Source organism: Haliotis rufescens, unplaced genomic scaffold, assembly GCF_023055435.1.
Source record: "Haliotis rufescens isolate VD_foot unplaced genomic scaffold, xgHalRufe1.0.p SCAF_28, whole genome shotgun sequence".
NCBI classification, from domain to species: domain Eukaryota; kingdom Metazoa; phylum Mollusca; class Gastropoda; order Lepetellida; family Haliotidae; genus Haliotis; species Haliotis rufescens.
Window position 1 is genome coordinate 5,682,526 of NW_025963979.1, and position 18,613 is coordinate 5,701,138.

The 18,613-nt window shown below is 40.6% G+C and overlaps 1 protein-coding gene across 3 annotated transcripts in view; it reads left to right on the forward strand.

The window, feature by feature from the left end:
* The window catches only part of LOC124139429, a 38,856-nt gene extending 21,615 nt beyond the window's left edge, over window positions 1-17,241 (forward strand). The window contains exons 5-12 of one of the 3 annotated variants that reach the window (XM_048402688.1): window positions 347-845; window positions 951-1,545; window positions 6,907-7,051; window positions 7,700-7,808; window positions 8,543-8,644; window positions 10,576-10,671; window positions 15,528-15,696; window positions 16,058-17,241. In XM_048402688.1, coding sequence (XP_048258645.1) covers window positions 347-845; window positions 951-1,545; window positions 6,907-7,051; window positions 7,700-7,808; window positions 8,543-8,644; window positions 10,576-10,671; window positions 15,528-15,696; window positions 16,058-16,148 — 1,806 coding nt within the window. In that variant the 3' untranslated portion in view covers window positions 16,149-17,241. Of the gene's footprint in view, window positions 1-346; window positions 1,546-6,906; window positions 7,052-7,699; window positions 7,809-8,542; window positions 8,645-10,575; window positions 10,672-15,527; window positions 15,697-16,057 lie in introns of all 3 variants that reach the window. The other 2 variants (XM_046506485.2, XM_046506476.2) reach the window with 2 other exon arrangements.
* Window positions 17,242-18,613: the final 1,372 nt, after the last annotated feature.

Genomic DNA, 18,613 nt, shown 5'->3' on the forward strand with positions numbered 1-18,613 from the left:
TTGAGAGCGCCCTGGGTGCTTATTACGTTGAATACAGTATTAAATGCTAGTTAAAGGTATACTGATGACTTGTTGAATTTCATGTCTTCTGGTGGTTACCCTATATATTATCACTGTTCAGGATAGTAGTTTTTTCAGTATATCAAGCATGATGTCAGTTTAAGATCTAAGGTGAGATATCAAGTGTCAGGCTGTAGACTAAGTTGCATACTATATGTCTGCTGTCAAATGTCTCTTCCATGTCAATGGCTGTCTGCTAACTTGATAAAGACTGAAACTTGAAAACTAAATAATTATTTTCCCCAAGAAAAAATGCATTCCTAATTTGTAGTTTCTTGGCTTACAGATTGATACTAAACAGAGCAAAGATAGGAAGTCAGGTTCTCGAAGATTGTCTGAGGAAAATGTGGATAACAGGCAGGCAGAAGAACAAGAACTAGCAGAAGAACAAGAACAGACAGAGTTAGAATATGGTATCTGCTCAGAGGAAAACCTCACCGTCGTTAACAAGATCAGACGTGAAGTTAGAAATGAACTTTTGCAAGGAAGGACAAAACCTACAGAGAACTCTCATGTAGACAAGACTAAGAAAGCTTATCAAAATACAGTAGCATCACAACCCAAAGGTCCTTCCCATGTCAACAGTACTTTACATACTAAAGGCACTTTACATCCTGAAAATACTTCACATTCCAAAAGATCTCAAATAAGAAGTGCTTCACATGGCAGGAATGCTTCACATGGTGAAGGTGTTTCCCATTCTGGTAGTTCTTCTCACACAAGAACAGCTTCACATGGTAGGTGTGATACAACTAGTGGTGCCTCTCATTGCAGAAATGCTTCACATGGTGAAGGTGTTTCCCATTCTGGTAGTTCTTCTCACACAAGAACAGCTTCACATGGTAGGTGTGATACAACTAGTGGTGCCTCTCATTGCAGAAATGCTTCACATAACATGACACATGACAGAAAGAGAAAGGAACGATCCTCCTTGTTGGCTGCACCAAAGCCACCCCGACCCAGCAGTAGCAGGCCCTACTCAGCTCATGTTAAAGCACCTTTCAAAACAGACCCCAATGTCCGAGTTCCCAAGACGTCCACTACCAAAGCAGCCATGGAAGTCAATAAGGGACGTTCTACCACACGGTCAGGAAGTGTTGGAACCAAACCTCAAAGTCCCAAATTGACAGAACACATTAACAATAATATGAAAACTGAAATTACTAAACTTGTCCATACAAAATCAACTGGCATTAATTGTGATAAACCTGTAGGCAAAAACTCAGAAACATTGGATGGGAATGTAGCATCTCTTCCAGTACTCCCACCAGCAGAGAATGTCAAGATGTTTGATGACCCACATGTAGAACCTCCGTCATGGCCAGTAAACCCAACAGCAGAAAGAGTCCAGACTAAAGACGACGCACGTGTGAAACCTCCCATAAAGTCAGTTCACCCAGCAGATGGGCTAGCAAACAAGATGGATGGCCTGCATATATCTGGAGCAGATGTACAAGAAAAGTTGTTCACATTGCAACAAGATGGGTATGAAGATGATGAACATTTAAATACATGTGTACGATTTAACAAGACATTGTAAAATGCAAAAGTTATCCTATCTCACACTATGCATCTCTTCTTTCTTCTTTGATCTTACGTGGAAACGTGCTTGAACAAAGTTTCCAGCTTCTAAAAAACAATATGCCATATTAGAGAAAACATTTTGGTATCTTTGTTGTTGTAGGTTTCTCCTTGGGAATACAACTACGATACTAATGGAGAAGACGGGGACAGACTAAGATCATAGCCTGGCCTGCATAAATTGCAGGCATACTTTTTGTATTTACCTACGTAATATCATAAGCATAATATTGATCGGTGGTCTAATCTCAGGATGCAGACCGCGGGCCTTCCTCGGCTAAGAAGCCCTAATGTTTTACTGTCTCTTCCACCATAAAAGCCTTGAAACAACTTCTTACTTCTACCTTTATCTGTTGTAGACGATGGCATATCGGATAGCTTCCTTAGTGACTGACGCCTAAACAATCGTCTGATCCTAATGCAACTCTTTGACATTGCAACAAGATGACTCTGAAGATGAAGAACGTTTAATTAGATGTGTACAATTTACCAAGATGGTATCGACTGTTGATCTTCCCAGCATTCTCCAGACGTCAATTACGACATTGCTACTGTCCTGGCTTAACAATACATTCCTACATCAGAACCTCCAGCTACATTGGACGTTCCAAGGTTCTCTTCTGTTGATGCGTCCAAAGCTGCCTTGGATATGCCTTCAATCGACTCTCTTGGCGCTCCTCGATTGTCTGCTACCAGTCGTCTTTCGTCTCCTGCTCCTTTGCGTGATGTGCAGGTTGATGGTGATTGTTCCTTTCCATCGAACGTTACTGGTGCTCCTCCATCAACGGTGACGAATAAGACTGGACTGGAACCAGTAGAACAGGTTCACCCTTCACTAAGGATTGCTTCTTCCAAGAATCAGCGTTTTGAAAAAAGTCGATTGCATGATCTGCACTGAAAGGATTGCTCCCCCAAGGGTCACTCATCTAAGGATCGCTCACCTCCGGATTGACTGTCTCAGGATCATCGTTCTGGTCAGCGTATTTGCTCTTGGGATTGACACTTTTGGGTTTGACAGTCAAGGGATCTACTCTCTCGGGATCTATGATTTGGAGATCGACCTTCTAGGAATTGACGCTCTCGCAAGGATCTGCTGATTCTTTAAGTTCCCCTCTTGTTTGACGTGACTCAGTGGGTGGTACCTATAGAGACTAAGACAAACGTTCTTCTACTTTTGGTCACTCCCAGTCCTCCAGTGACACGTATAAATCATTAACAGGATCGTTCAGGCTCCTATGACTGTGATCATCGACCTCATTAGGGATCTCTATCGGTACAGCGATTATGCAGATCACCCACGCGGCTGGGAGAGTTACCCCTTGCTCTTGGAATCGTATCCTTCTTGGCGTGGATATCCTTAAGCTTCGTCCTATCTAGATTACCACTCTGCACGGATTTCCACTCTGCATTGATTATTCTGTTCTCCTCATCGGGATCAACGCTTTGGTCGACATTGCCGTAAAGAGCCTCGGGGTCCCACTTCTTCCTGTAGATGTTCATCTCCGTCAGTCACTTGTGTGGATCGCTGTTCTCTGACTGCTTCTTCGTTTCTGTAGGGTTCTTCCTACCTAGTCTGTGCCGACCTTTTGTGACGCTCCCTTCATCCACACAGTCACAATCTACATGGGACCATCGGGATCAGGCTAACGATCCGGCGCCGAACCTACAATTGTTCCTACAGGCAGTGACCTCTGTCCTCCAGAATCATTCTGGGCTACGAGTGGTACCTCCTCCTGCTAATTCGACTTGTGCTGGCTGCTCCCTGTTCCACTCAGTTCAGCTGTTTCTGTTCCTGTTCCTCTGGATGTTGATCCTGCACCGGCTGGTATCGATGGAGATCATCGAGGGAATCAACATCGACACCCCTCTTCTCAGGGTTGACATCTACCTCGGTATTGGGCCACATGTTTTATGTATAAATGATGTCAGAAGTTTTCTCTGTCTGTGAGAGAGGTGTGTGGAGTGTGTGAGGCAAGACCTAAACTGGTTTGCCCTCTCTCGAGTGCTTGTTCTCTGTGTTGTAACAAACCCGCTTATGTTGGAATCAGTACAAAACACTTTGGCGCAGTTTACTTACTGTCATTGACATGACAGTTAGTAGATCTATGTTAATTTTTACATCAAAGTAACTCACTCGCTACTTTTAGTTTGACCTGTCATGATGGCACTCAGCTCCCAAGACAGGGTACTGCACTAACGATGTTCATCATTAATGTCTGAACCCTGTACATCTGGGTCCATGCCTAATTAGAGCAACCAGCAGCTTCAGACGTCCGCAGGGTTCTCTCTACGGATGTTTCGTCCAAACTTGATTCGACAGCACCAGCCATAGATGATCCAACTTTTTCCTGATTGCCCAACCGCCAGTATTTCCTAGTCTTCCACACTTTTATGTGTTGTTTAGGTCGGCATCAAACCCACCACTCCAAGGACATAGTTGCTCTTAAAATTTACAATGACGATTCCAGCCTTCCCCCGGATCAATCGTACAAAATGGTCATCTACCCCTAACAAGGATCTACGTAGCCAGGATCGATAGCATGATTTTATAGTAAAGAACCAGCTTCTGGGACAACCAGATTGGCTGCTAAGATCCCGTTGCTGGCATCCATCCTAGGCCCTGCTGACCCAGAAAGTTCTCTCCTTAAGTCTGGTGCGAATGCTCTGAATGTACTTGGTGGTACTTGGTGGCTTCCTCTATCGGAAGAGACACTTCATCACGCTCTCAACAGCAGCCGAAGTTTCCTTACCACCATCTTCTGGCTCCGCTCAGTCATCCTTATAAGTCATTCTTTTCTGTTTCGATCATTCTTTACAGATTTGCAGTTGTTCATGTAACTATGTCATATGTGAAAACATGTTCCTCATGTTAGACCTGATCTCTGTTACGTGTGAGTATCACCTGTTTTGGTGATTTTTTCCTGCTCACGTGTTATTTAAGAAATAAACGACGAGTGGGAGTTGTCAATTGTACAATAAAACACTGCAGGGAGAATAAAACCATGAGAGGCACAGTGACCACAAGTCATGATGACTCCCTCAATAGAATCCAACCTCGCAAATGTCGGAGAAATCCATGTTATGCACAGGTTGCTATTTCCCACGTATTCTCAAAATCCTCATGATTACCTGTACCTTTTCTCCCAATACCGATTGGCATACCTCTCCTGCTTTTGGATGCGATCATTCTGCCATTGCATTTGTCTGCTTTGCCCAGCTACATCTATGGGGAACAACTCACAGGACACCCCCCTCTAAAAAATATCGTTCGCATGTTCGAATCTCGATAAATGACGTCATGATAGAACAATGTTTTATCGTGAAATAAACCACGCTTCCTTCTTCATTGTTCTTTGCGATTTATTGTGAAGCTATCTTATATTGTCGTTTACAACACTAGGCAGTGTTTTAAATGTTTTATTTATTTCACTGTTTAGCACCAGCTTCCTCATGTACGTCTCGCAGTTGTAGTCTATTACAGGTATCTGCACCCCACCTTCCAACCATGGGATCAAATCATAGCGTGAGATAGGATCAGTTTAAAAATCACACCTCCTCCAGCCTGTTAGCTATAACAAAAGAGAATGATGTGGCAGGGGTGAGCACATCATCAGGTCATGTAGGATGCTATGCACGGGATACAGTGCATGACCCATTTACTTCATTGGTGGCCATGTTGATGCTGGGATGTGTTCAGGTACATTGATTTTTAGAAGATGGAACCTTTGTTCAAGCACTTTTCCACATGAAGGATCAAAGAAGAAAGTCGAGATAATGTGAGATAGAATAAGTATATAAATAAACAATTTATTAGAAATTTCCAGTATTTTCCCGTTGCACTCTATCACTATGTGAACTGTCACAGTTGTGAGACAGAAGTTGATGTGACTGTGGAGTGGTATGACATCAGGATACAATGGGTGACTCCCTATGGTCCTGTGAACCTGCATGGTGGGCATCATAGGCAAAACAATCAAATCGGAGATGATCTGATAAATAACGATAAAACTTGATATTTAATTTTGTTGCCCCAGCAGAATTTCATGCTTGTTTTTCAAATTTGGAAATGGGATTGAGAGTGAAAGATGCCAATTAAGAAAAGTATTTATATGCAGTGAAAGTTTCATTTAACATCCCCTTGTGGGGAAGTTAGGTCCCTAGCATTGGTTTTGGTTTGTTTGTTGTTAAACGCGCACTCAGCAATTTTCCAGCTATATGACAGCAGTCTGTAAATAATCAAGTCTGGACCAGACAATCCAGTGTTTGATATCATGAGCATTGACCCACGCAATTGGGATCGATGACACGCTTCAACCAAGTCAGCGAACTAAGGTCTGATTTTAATGAGATTGAGGGGGGGGGGGCCCAATCTCATTAAAATCAGACCTTAGTTCTCACTACCGCTAAACAAAGATCTGAAGACATCCCATTAGGGGTCACGTCGGAACGACCAATCAGTGCGTCGCTTACCAGATTATAAAAGTGACAGTCGGAATGTGATTTCTAGTCTTGCAATCTCAAAAACTTTAACACAGTGTATTCCGAACGATAGTTATGGGTTTAACGACTGAATCCTTACAATCTAGACCATCTATTAGTCATTCCAGAATGTTATCTTGTTCAGGTTTCAAATTTGTAATCGAGGATTTGTCAAAATATGTTTCGAAGCGTAGTCGCCAATTTGAAATTTGTGCCGTAATGCAAGTGAAAGCTACCTTCTGATTGGTCATTCCATTGGTCGGTTAAAGTTCGCGCAAGGTCGGTCTGTAATGGGATGTCCTCAGATCTTTGTTTAGCGGAAGCGAGAACAAAGATATGATTTTAATGATAGTCGCCTCTTACGACAAGCATAGTCACCTTTTACGGCAAGCATGGGTTGCTGAAGACCTATTCTACCCCAGATCTTCAGCAACCCCTGCTGGTCGTATGAGGTGCCCAAATGGATCGGAAGGTCAGGCTTGGTGACATGGTTATTTGCATGTCATTATATATGATGGTGTGGATTGTTGTTCATAATATCAATCACTGGATTGTCTGGTCCAGACTCAGTTATTTTCAGGTCGTTGTCATGTAGCTGGAATATTGCTGAGTGAAACAAATCAAACAAACACTTAACGTTTTCCAATCAATCAGACTGCAGCACTCACACCCATTGATTTTGCAATGAGTAATGCTTTTGTTGTGTTTTGTTGAGTTTTGTTGAAAGATTTGATGAAAGTACTGTGTTCAGTATAGTGCCAATGTTTTAAAATTTTGTTCATGCAGAGCTAAAATATATATACCAAGTAAATTTCGGCGGAAAGTGGCAGCAAATGAGAAACTGAGGGAAAAGGTTGCAACCCAGAAAGTTACAAAGAAAGTGGGCAGCTGTGACGCAAAGATGGAGTTTTTGGAAAGACTAGAGCATGGGGTGAGTTTCAGCTACCACGTCAGTCTGGAAATACACGACTACTAGGGTATCGAGTGTTTCATGGGTGAGTTTCAGCTACCACGTCAGTCTGGAAATACACGACTACTAGGGTATCGAGTGTTTCATGGGTGAGTTTCAGCTACCACATCAGTCTGGAAATACACGACTACTCGGGTCTCGAGTGTTTCATGGGTGAGTTTCAGCTACCACATCAGCCTGGAAATACACAACTACTCAGGTCTCGAGTGTTTCATGGTGTGAGTTTCAGCTACCACATCAGCCTGGAAATACACAACTACTCGGGTCTCGAGTGTTTCATGGGTGAGTTTCAGCTACCACATCAGCCTGGAAATACACAACTACTCAGGTCTCGAGTGTTTCATGGGTGAGTTTCAGCTACCACATCAGCCTGGAAATACACAACTACTCGGGTCTCGAGTGTTTCATGGTGTGAGTTTCAGCTACCACATCAGCCTGGAAATACACAACTACTCAGGTCTCGAGTGTTTCATGGGTGAGTTTCAGCTACCACATCAGCCTGGAAATACACAACTACTCAGGTCTCGAGTGTTTCATGGTGTGAGTTTTAACATTTAAATCACAGGTCTACCCCACCACAATGTTAAATCTAATGTTGATTTATTGTAGTTCAACCCTGATAGTGACCTTGTTACTCAGACGAGGGTCATGTCATGTCTGACTGCATACCAGCACCTCCATCAGTTGTTGGAAGGCCTGAAGCTCAGTGACATAACAGGTAATATTTCCCAACATGAAGTAAACAGGCTGACAACAGTCAGCAATGTTCAAACTGTATTGCGGAGGTTACATTATCATTTTTGGTGGCGGCAACCAGTGGTTGAAAGGATAAGGAACGAAGGATCGATACGGTCAGGGTATAATGTCATGCAGCTTGCATTGGAGAGTCAAGTCACATGTGGTCTTCACCCTTTAAAATGAGGGGCGGTCGGGTAGCCCAGTGGTTAAAGCGTTCGCTCATCACGCCGAAGACCAGGGTTCAATTCCCGACATTGGTACAATGTGTGAAGCCCATTTCTGGTGTCCCCCGCTGTGATATTGCAGGAATATTGCTAAAAGCGGCGTAAAAAAATACTCGCTCACTCACCCTGTAAAATGTATCAGATGTATAAAATGTTCACAAATATTCATTAGTATGTTGATATCTACAAAATCCTTGGGTTGTACATGTGATTGTTTCATCAACTTTACATTCAGGTATTTCCAATATTAATGCCCATATTTGTGACAATGCCTCTGCAAAATGAGAGTAATCACAAAATGATTGACTGATACACCTCATAATATTTGAGCCCGTGGGTAAAAAGAGGTTTTGAGTGACTTGAGGACTTGCAAAAAGTCAAAATCTAGTCACCTTGAGTTGACTGTAAGAAAACACTTCTGTACACTATAGATTGCAGCAGTCATGTCTCCAGTCTGTGTCCAATTCTTGATGTCATCATCCTGTTCCAGAACTGTCCTCTACTGGCTCCGTGCTGCGGGCCAAGATGATGATGGAGTACATTCTGGCGTCGTGTGACCGCCTGCAGCATGAATCAGAGACCCTGGTGGAAGGTTTGTATTCATGTTATTAATGACAGGCAACAGGTCAGATCTACAAGTAGGGTAAGCTTGGATCTCTCTACAGTGAGACTACAAGTAGGGTAAGTGTGGATTTCTCATTTCCGGATCAGAACTAAAAAACCATGAGAGATATCTTAACTAAACTTGGCACATAGATTGGTCTAGTGGTGAACTGGTGCCTTGTGATAGTTTTGGGAAGTTTCCATGGCAACAACTTTGACTCAGTGTGTGTTGGGGGTGTTACAACAGCTAGTGCACAAAATAACCTCAGTAGACAATCCCTGCTGCATTCCGCAGTCTCAGAACATTTTGCCGAAATGTCTTCTCGGTGTAGAGATGTAACTATCTTGCAGAAAATCCCTTTTTGTGCAGAACTTGTGCAGAATTTTGCTGCTGCACAATTCGTCAAATACACTGCAAAATTTTAAAATGCGAGTCAAAATCTGGTTTTAAACCATTTTCATAGGTTTACTGAAACAAACAGTCATTATTGAATTGTGCATTGTGTTATTTAAATCATTCAAAATAATCATTTGAGGTGTTTGTGTTTTATGGAATGGACGAAAATACGATTTACAAATGAACTTTTAAACATTTTACATTTAGGTAAATGGTTAAATGAATCAATTTTGTTTTGAAGTCAAGTTATTGCTCACTGAAAGTGCAAGTGGGAAAGTATCAGGGCATTCGTGAAAAGGTGGGAATGGGGCTGCTTCTGTTTTTGCAAGTAATGCAAACTCCTTTCTTGTTTATGTACTTTATTCCTGCAGTCGTGCAGTATTAAACTGTTTGGGCAGTGAATGTGAATATTTCATGTTTGTCGATGCGAAACTGAGATATGTGAGGAACATCAAATTTATCTTTATTGTACAGTCTGTTTTTCATTCCATAGTATGTTTGTTGCTGAGACATTATTTACATTTCATTTTGTATTAGTTGTCTTCTGATGTTGTTTGAAGAAACGCTCAAGGGATTTCAGTGTTTCCCATTTGCTTTGTCGTTTTGGCCTGACGTATGCCATGGCTAGGTTGCCCAGCACCTTCTGGTAAACATCAGCTTCTCAGCAACCACTGGGCCAGTGAACCTTAAACTTCACTTCACCAGTGATGACACCTCAGTTTGTTGCTGCCACAGCAGCCATATTGAAAAGCCTATCAGGCCCACTGCAGCTGTCTCTTAACGAATTGTAATGAAACTTGGTGTATGTTGAGTAAGTAGTGGGGATTACCATACATGTTCCAGCTTTGGCAATATTATGAATTTTGATCTCGATATGACAGTTACACTTTTGTCATGCCCTTAAATTCTCTCAAAAGGAATTATCGGCTCCGTACACATCTTCTGTGAAACTGCTAGACTGACAAAGCTGAAATTTACATACATACATGTTCCTGCTGCTGATGACATCACATTTTGTTCAAATCATGATGGGGTGGTCGGATAGCCTAGTGGTTTAAGCGTTTGCTTGTCACACCGAAGACTCGGGTTCGATTCCCATCATGGGTACAATGTGTGAAGCCCATTTCTGGTGTCCCCTGCAGTGATATTGCTGGAATATTGATAAAAGCGTAAAACCAAATCACTCACTCACTCCAATCATGATATTTGGTACATGTTTAGTTAGTAGTAGCACTCTACACGTGTGTTCCATATTTTTATATTAGGGAGGAAAAATATTGTCAGGGTTAACTTGATATACAGTTCCCTTATTCATTTGAAATAAAAAAATTGTCATAAATACAAACACAATAGTTGCATTTAAAGCATATTCTGTCAAGCACATAATGTTGTATTCATAAGTTATATATATTTTGTATTTTAAAATGTGCTCGACAATAAGAAAATACATGTGGCCCAAGTAAGAAATGGCTGATTCCTGTGCATCACCGACATGCTGGTAATGATAGTATTTGTTGCTTCAGCGGAATACAGTGCCCATCTCAACAAGCCGCTCCCTGTGCTCCAGATAGATAGGGAGACTTCTCTGTCCCAGTGGATGCCTCATGTATATGTGACAGGTAGGTGACCAGGTGACTTACATATACCATGTGTCTTAGGGTGAAATGATACAGCAAGGTCACGATATTATACATAGCACACTACATTGGTCACAATACAGTAAATATTTCCGAGCAGCTCAAAAGGAAAAGCTAGCTTTAGACATGTTCGTAATGGCATTTTTTGGTACTTAACTTGAGACTCTAATTACAACACATTTTGCAATATTTGATTGACAAAATGCTGGGGGTCATTAAACGATAGTAATTAATTTATCTAGCTAGTGTATACTCTTGTTTGTGTGTTGTTAAACGCTGCACTCAGCAACATTCCAGCTATATGACGGCGGTCTGAAAATAATCGAGTCTGGATCAGACAATCCAGTGACATCATGAACATCAATCCACGCAATTAGCAAGCCTGACCACCTGATCCCGTTAGTCGCCTCTTACAACAAGCATAGTCGCCTTTAACGGCAATCATGGGTTGCTGAAGACCTATTCTACCCCGGATCTTCACAGGTCGTATAGTCTTGTATCGATATTTAAAAAAAAAGTATTGTGGCATGGAAACACATGGTATCATTTCACCCCTTATGCATCTGTTTTTCAGCCTGAAAAAATAAAATGTGTGTTTTCATTTTCCTGACTGTTTTTACGACTGGAATTGTCCTATTTTATGCTTTTAGCATAAACTTGTCAGGCCACAAAAAAAACCATAAATTTGTTGCCCTTCACCATGGATAAGCCAGTGATTATCTTCATTTGAAAGCAGGCAATTGCTGACATACTTACAAAGAAAAAAGTAAACAAACCTGACCTACCTACCCTATTTTTGGATGGGCTAAAATAGGAAACACATATATTGATACTGCTTCAACTGTGAACTGACTTGTAACATTCCACAAAATGTACATTGGACAGAAAGGTATGAAGGCTGCTTGATAAGTTCCGAGTCTCACATAGACAGAACTGTGTATAGTGAAATGTTTTGTTGTGGACATTGCTTGATGTAATACAAAATAATTGAGTCAATTGAGCAGTCAGTAAAATAAGCAGGGGTTTGTGACCTTTGAAAAAAGGGATAAACTGGAGGAATGTTCATTGAACATGTACTTGCAGGAAAAGGATTAGACTAACATCTAATCTCTGAAATGACAATATCATCCACAAAAAAAAGACAGTTGTTAAATTATCTTAATAAAAATATAATAAAAAGGAGCCCAGAAACTCTCTTCATTTTCAGATACTGCAATAATATAGACTTGCCAAACATTATAGACTTGCAAGGGCTGTAATAGTCAAACTGCCTCAAATATGACTTTTAGTGAGTCATGGTACGGCATTTATGGTATGTGTATCCATTCTCTTGCAACTAAAGTTTGTTTCAAGGCGTCAATAGCGGTTATCTGATCGTGGTTGCTGTAAATAATGGTGAGTTGTTCGATCTACCGATCACTTCGCATACGAATTTGCCGAAATTCTTGTAAACAATTTTTATAATTATTGAATGACATTTTGAATATAAGTAATAAAATATATCGCAAACATTAGTCTAGATAAACAATGAACTATTTTTTAGTTCTCCAGGTCCGAAGGACCAGGGTGAGCTTATGCCATACCATGGCGTCCGACATCCGTCCGTCCGGTGTCCGTACATCACCAATTTATTCAAACGACTTCTTCTTCTGAACCACTGATAGGAAATTATCAAAATTGGACTGGAAGCATCCCTAGGTGGTGGGGATTCAAAATTGAACAAATGGTGGGGCTAACCCCCCAAGGGGCTGAGGGGTGGGGCCAAATAGGGGTAATTCTGCTTTATTGCTCTAAGCGACTCTTCTCTGGAACTAAGATATAAATATTAACCATATTTTTTAATCCCAACCCTATAATAAACAGATACAGTGTATACATTTGTTCATTATGAAGAGAATGATACATTTATGCCAAAGGATTTGCCCTGGGGTCCAGCCTTGTCTCTGGAAACTTAGATCCTGGATCATAACATGGAAACAGTTCAGATCATTATGCTACATTTGTAGCTAGAGGAATACACGTTCATGCTGTCAGATTTGCCATCCACCTATTTTAAATGCTGACAGTCAAAATTATGAAATATTTGCAGTATTATGTACATGTACAATGCAAATGTATATTTTGTCATGATTGCGTAAATATCCAGGTGAGCGATTCAGGCCCTATGGGCCTCTTGTTTATTACCAGATATTATAATAACAGTATTAAATTGCATGCTTTCGTTCAGATTTGTTGACTGGTATTTCAGGTGTTACGTGATCGCAGTGATCAGCTGATAATGTTTTCTGAGATGGGGGGAAAACATGGTGTCATTGGAAAACTTGAGTTTATTAAAAATGTTAGTAAATTTTGGGAGCCATGCTTTTTCTGTGCGCTATAACTGAGTTAGTGCTATATTGAAGGGCGCAATAATAAGGGAACGTTGTATTTGTATCAGACCAGAAAAGAGTATGTTATGCTCAGAACCTATCAATAAACACTAATATTTACGAGTACATAGAGGTTATCACGCGAGTGTGTTTGGGGATGGTAAATATCCTGCATTAGGAATAAACGTTGTATTTAGCGAGCATAAATACATAGTGTTTATTCCTAATACAGGATATTTACCATCCCCAAACACACAAGCCTGATAACCTCTTTATCATATAATGTCATTCTTTAAATCTGCGCTTCAAAATCGCTTTCCCTCTCACAAACATTACCGAAACATTACGAGTTTTCCTGGAATGCGCGCATTAATATTTATTACGTCACAGGGCAAGTGATGTGTCAGTCGGACAGTGACAGTAGCCAATATAGTTCCAACTGAAATCTGTTTCTTATACAGTGGCGAAGCAACATATACGCAAAATAACAATTCTTTTTAATTGCCTTTCGCGGCAATCCATCGGTCTGTCAAAGGGAAGCTACTCTAACCCTAGTCTATGAGACGTCATGGCCATGGTCAGACGTTGTTGACAGTCGGTCTGTCCTGTCATAACGTTAAGAAGTGTAGTCCTATGTACACAGAGCGACAAAACGAAACAAGGTAACAATTCAAACATATTTCGGCCAAATCCAACTATTTCAATTTGTGGAGAAGGTTTCAAGCCGCAGAGGTCTACCAGTCATGGCTATTGATCCCGCTTGGCTAGGCCTCGTGCCCTCGCAAAATTGTTTCGAAATTTATATCTCCGAAGTTGCCAAAACTTATAAAATGCCTTAGCTATGTCACAGTTAGACACTGATTTTCAGTATATTAGACTGTTCTTTTGATAATGATAGCAATTATCTTTGTAGTTTATCCAGATTCCCGATGGTTAATTCTAACTCGATTGCCGAATGACGAGGGCGACGCCGTGTTTGTTTATAAACAGTGAAAGTAGTCCCTACTTGACCTTTGATATTTGCATCTCTATCGCATATGACCCCAACGGATATCGTTTTTATCCGTTGGCTTTATCCTGCCGAGAAACCTACCCATTATATGATAAATAGAATTACACAGATTCTGATAAATTCATCTCAGCAGCATTGATTAGGGTGTATGTAACACTTGATTGAACTATCCATGCATGACAGATGCCCCAATTGCAATATATCAATGATAAATGACAATATCAATAGGTAACATTGGTACTTGGTAGTATCGATCGACATTATAATATGAAACATTGTTAATCAATCACTTTTCCATTTGATTTTATTGAAAATAAACAGTTTGAACAATCATTGTACTCATTCAAAATTTGTTTGCAATTTTCTGTCCGACAACAAATGACGTACCTCCCATAATTCCCATCGAACCTCAGTTGAAGCTGGAACATGGTGGCATGTTATTCAGGTTGAATCATGCAGGGAAGTCTTAAATTGTGGGAAGAAAAATGTACTCATCATTACAGTACTGTCATCGTGACTGATTTGGGACACCCTTAGTCTGAAGGTTTCATTCCACAGGCTAATTTCTCTGTAGCCATGACAACATGTATATGTCTAGAATCACTTTATTGCCAGTACTTTCAAGAAGCTAATCCAAATGGTTAATCCCTATTGTATTGTACAATGGCTGTCAGCCCTCCTGAACAAGTTGTGCAACTACACATGTATAACATTTCTCATTATTGCTGTTGTTTATAGTGATGACTTAATCCATGGCAGATGACCTTGGACATATTAACCTTGGTCCAGATAAAAAATAGGAAGGTCTCACTTTAGGACTAGGACTAGGACTAGGCAAGCTGCTCCAGGGCCCTGTTCCACAAAGCGATCATAGCATCGTAACTCCCATACTTTAACATTGATGTATTCTCAAAGCGCTACAACATTATTATCCTGGTCAATGGATCGGTGTCATTCTCAACTCCTTTGGGAGTATACAACCCAATCTGCCTCTGTTGCACAATAGACCTGTGAAAACCTGGGGTAGAATAGGTCTTCAGCAACCCATGCTTGTCGTAAAAGGCGACTGATGGGATTGGGTGGTCAGGCTCGCCGACTTGGTTGATGCACGTCATCAATCCCAATTGAGTGGATTGATGCTCATGATATTAATCACTGGATTGTCTGGTCCAGACTCGATTATTTACAGACCGCCATCATATAGCTGGAGTATTGCTGAGTGTGGCGTTAAACAACAAACCAACCAACTGATGCACAATATCATTGTTATAGTGGAAGTGATCCTCCAGTCACCCATAAAACTTTTCCTTTAAATGTCTTCCATAATGATTTTCCAAATGTTTCCTTATAAAACATGGGCTTTTGCCACCTCAGTTTATTCGTCTGACAGAAATGGTCTATGACTTCCGGGTCATTTAATGGCACAACCTGTCACGGGTGTTCTTTACATACTTCAGATGTGCGACTGCCTTGTCCCTCTGTCATCACGTACAGGACAGGCAAGGAAGTGCAGCAGTACAAACACCTGGTGTTTCAGCTGCAGTATCTGCGATTACAGTCAGTTGTCATGGAAATGGCCATCAATAAACTACTACCTGTTTTATTGACTCTTGATCCCAAATCCAGGTTTGTTACTCCATGACATGCATTTGTATTACTGCACTTACTTCGAATACCAATGAGTTCTTTCATCTTCCACATCAATATATGTGTGTGTGATCTAGTGGTTTAAGGCACCTTGACACGATAGTTAGAATCACACATTTAAACTAATCATGATCTCTGGTCCATAAGCACCATGCCAGTGCCTGTCCAGTTCATCAGAGTTGTAAATCCTGCAGCAACACTGCGATGTATCGAACGTTGTTGTAATAACAACAACAATGCCCACCAACTCATAGGCATTTAACAGTGTTTAATATATAAAACATACTTGTTTTTGTATTAATGCTGCACAAATGAATAACAAGCTGCCATCCATTTCCAGGGAATTCATCCTGATGTACAGGGCAGTCTATGCCTTCTTGTCATCAAATGAAGCTCAACACCTACCAGGGATTGTTCAAGAGAGCATGTAACCATACTACTAGGAGAGCCTGAATGAACACTGAACATCACTGAACATAAAGACCTATGAAGCTGAAACTTTCAATGGTGTCCCTAAGAACTGTTCACAGATTTCTGAATTTATTTTGTTCAAATTGTACTGAATTAGTCCCTTTCAAGAACATGTCATCTTTCCAATAATTATCGATGTTATAAAATATTGTGTGTTGCATTATGTGTGTATATAGCATGAATATTAACTGTCAATACGAGGGCTGGGACAACATACAAAGTCATGTTACGATAGTAAGATCATGGTGACAAAGAGACATTAACTCAAACTGATGATGTAAGATGGAAGCTTAATGTGAACATCCCTTACAAATGATCCTTCACTGTGACCTTTCCTGCCCGCCAAGATGACACGTACCTACAGTAAAATGCTTTTCAAGTTATTGTTTGAACAAACTTTCCTCTCAAGACTTATTTACAAAGTCTACCTGTATAAACATTGATGCAAGGAAGATGACTCATGGACATGCTTTGTACATATTGTAAGGAGTCCTCCAAAATATTTAACCACACTCTATGCAGGGGTTGTTGCAAGTGAAGGAAAATTGTACACAGACTTGCATTTTCCCGAAGACACCCCAGCTGCAGAACATGGATAGTACTTTCTCTTACAGGGCTAATCTAAATGTAACATACAGCCTGCAAGATAAACTTTTGTATAAAGTTAATTAAAACTTATTCTACAAAGGATCCCCCCCCCTCCCCGTCTCCTAATTTCGGAACTGGATGAGAATGTCATCAGGAGAGCACCACCGTCTCTTGTGTACCAGGGGCATGTTGTAGGGAGCAGCACTGCCGGGTACGATTGTAGGGAAATATCTTACAAAAGGCAGTGTACAGGTCACACATCATGATGCCACCTCATATTCTGCACATCAGAGTGAAATATTGATCAGCTCAGTTGACATGTAACATTGTACAGTAAAAAAACCTTTATAACGAACATACTTACAACTGACAGATGTAACAAACTATTTCTTGGTCCCACCCATTTGCTGTAACATATGCTAAAAACAAACTACGGTTATAACAAATTAAAATTGGTGGTCCCTTTGAGTTTGTTATAATTGTCATTTACTGTAGTGTCTTATGGACATAGATTTTCTCAGGATGGTCAATTTGTTTCAGATACTACTGTTGTCCATTGCTTCATGACCAGGTGTTCCAGGCTAAAAAAGCGTATTTATACCGGGAGTTGTTTTTGCATGCTGCACATAAAATGTTCTGTCATGAATCTATACTAAGTCTTTATCTGCCACTTGCACATTTTGAGAACATGTTCATTTTAAATTTAGAGCCCTGAACAAGAATATATATATCTCCAGGTCCAAGTCCATTAACTGTTAACATAACACTATGCTTTTTATTTCCCAGTCTTAATATAAAATCAATAGTTAACAAAACAACATTTGTGTTGCCATGGCATACGTTGATGATTACCAGCCCTGCAGGCGACATGTTTTAACAAGAGTTTGCCACTAACATGGCTATATCCCCTGCCCCTGTAGTAGAATTTATAACCGTTAAATCTAAACAAACTCTAACCTTTTTTAACCGAGGTGGAACTTGTCATGGAAATTGTTTGGGACCTAAATCCTTGTTGCCATGGAAACATAAAAAATTACTCAATTGCAAAAGGCACCAGTTCAGCATGTACTTTACAGACCTTCATGAAAAAATATTGAACTGTTTCCGACTTATGCTCCGCAAACAAAACGTGATGGACAGACGGTTGGGCAAAGAAAAAAAAAAATGACAGATGGGATACAATTTGCTAGAGGCTGTAATAATTTGCCAAATTGGAAACCCTTTTGCACCTGAGGCAACATGATTTGATGGTTGTTTAATGCCGCACTCAGCAATATTACAGCTTATATGACGGTGGTCTGTAAATAATTGAGTCGGCCAGACAATCCAGTAATCGCCATCATGAGCATCAATCCACACAATTGGGATACAATGACATGCATCAACCTAGTCTGCAAGCCAGACTACCCGACCCTGTTAGTCGCTTCTAACAGCAAGGATTGGTTGCTGAAGACCTATTCACCCCGGATCTTGAGGCAACATGAAAACAAGCTGACCTGGATTGTGGTGTGCTCACCAATATCAATACTTTATATAAAAATCCCCCAATACTGTTATGTAGAGGTGAAATGATGCATGAAGGTCACAATACAATACATATCACGATACACATTTGCGGGAAAAACTAGCTGGGGGACATATTTGTGAACACTAATGAAACACTAATTACAGTACATTGACAGACAATTCTGTGGAGGGGGTTGGGGAGATGGAGAAGTAACAAATTTAGCAAGTATTCATACAGTCAAAAATGTATCCTGTATTTTGTCCCATGACAACTCAAGGCACCATTTCACACCTAGTTTTTATCAAAACCAAATTAGGGTTCTGGTATTGC